The 1,705-nt window shown below is 54.5% G+C and overlaps 1 protein-coding gene across 1 annotated transcript in view; it reads left to right on the forward strand.

Moving 5' to 3' along the window:
* The window catches only part of Lbx2 (ladybird homeobox 2), a 1,819-nt gene extending 747 nt beyond the window's left edge, over positions 1-1,072 (forward strand). The window contains exon 2 of the mRNA XM_021191775.2: positions 511-1,072. Within this exon, the coding sequence (XP_021047434.1) occupies positions 511-902 (392 nt within the window). The 3' untranslated portion in view covers positions 903-1,072. The remainder of the gene's footprint in view (positions 1-510) is intronic.
* Positions 1,073-1,705: the final 633 nt, after the last annotated feature.

Raw genomic sequence — 1,705 nt, forward strand, 5'->3', positions numbered from 1 at the left:
GCCCCAGCCCCAGCCCCAGCCCCAGCCCCAGTCCCAGCCCCAGCCCCAGCCGGTCACTTCTTCCTTGAGCCCTGTAGAAGAAGATCCTTACAGCACTATTGGGTACAGGAACTACCTTCCGCCTTCCTTCCCTTTTGGGCTCCTGGAAAGAGAGCTGGTGTTGACTTTATACAGCCAGATGGGTCAACCGACCTCAATTTGGCCTCTAACCTACTATCACACACAGCCTGAAGCTCCAAAATGCGTCAGAAGACCTTCTCCAAACTGTCTTGACGTACCAGATCTCTTGTCAGTCCCACCCACCCTCTACCCATTAGAGCAACCTCATCTCTCTGTCGCCAGCACTCCCACAGGCCTGCTGCACTTCGGGTCCTGACCCGGTGTATAAGGATCATGGTGCTGGCCCACCCCCTCCCCCTACCTGCTTGAGCTCGGCGACCCTAAGTTTTTCCACCCAGACCTCAGTCCTCCAAAGCTAGAGACTGACATTTCCGTGTCCCATCCTGGCAGGCAGAGCAGCCCCGGAGGCGCTACCGCCGGGGTCTGGCGCTGGTGTCCGGAGACGCCGCAAGTCTCGTACAGCGTTCACTGCACAGCAGGTGCTGGAGCTGGAGCGGCGATTCATCTTCCAGAAGTACTTGGCACCGTCAGAGCGCGACGGACTGGCTGCGCGACTGGGCCTAGCTAATGCGCAAGTGGTCACTTGGTTCCAGAACCGTCGCGCCAAGCTCAAGCGGGATGTGGAGGAGATGCGCGCGGACGTGGCCTCCCTATGCGGGTTGTCCCCGGGAGTCCTGTGCTACCCAGCACTGCCAGACAGCACTTTAAGCCCTGACCCTGGCCCTTCAGGGCCCGATTCTGAGCCCAATTTATCAGATGAAGAGATACAGGTGGACGATTGAAAGTGAAGCTGCTGCCAGCCCTGGATTCTAGGGCCCTGGACCCCTGCTAGAGGCCTTGTCTGGGTTCCCGGGTGGAGGGTAGACACCCATTTAGCTCTGTTCTGTCCCTTACTCCACACTCCTACTTTTCTTACTCGTTAAAGAATAAAGCTGCCACTCTGCTGCTGCAAGAAGCCTCAATCCGGAATGCCCGCAGCCCAAACCAAGACAAGCCGCTACTCACTGGGAAATTCTGTTCTGTTGCTTTGCGGCTCCTTTAAAACGTGCTGCTTCTTTTAGCCCAAGTAGCAACCCTAAAAGGTACGTGTCTGGCTATGCTTATTTTTCAAAAGACGTTTGAGGTCAGGATTTAAACACAGGCATCAGCCACTCCTCAGAGACCTGGCTTGTCTTTCACCTCTGGAGACTCTGGATGGAGAGGAAGTGGGCAGGATTCTAGTGGTGGCTTCCGGCCACTACCCCCTACTGGCTACCTTTGTTCCCAAGGCCTGCAGCCTTGGAGACCTCAGTACTAGCCTTTAGGTTGGCCCCTATATGATAATGTGATCCTTCCTCTACTCTTAATTAAACTTTACTAGGTTTCCTGCATCAAGAGAGCCACAGTAAGCTTAGTGCGGATGCACACCTATGATCCCAGCACTTGGAAGGTGGGGTGGGGGCAGGAGAATCAAGAGTTCTAAGTCAGCCTGAGCTATATCACAGCTATATCACACACACACACACACACACACACACACACACACACACCACAATAAACAAACAAACAAGCAAACAAACCTCTATGATGAGACACTGTGACACCC

This window comes from Mus pahari, chromosome 2 (assembly GCF_900095145.1).
Source record: "Mus pahari chromosome 2, PAHARI_EIJ_v1.1, whole genome shotgun sequence".
Lineage (NCBI taxonomy): Eukaryota > Metazoa > Chordata > Mammalia > Rodentia > Muridae > Mus > Mus pahari.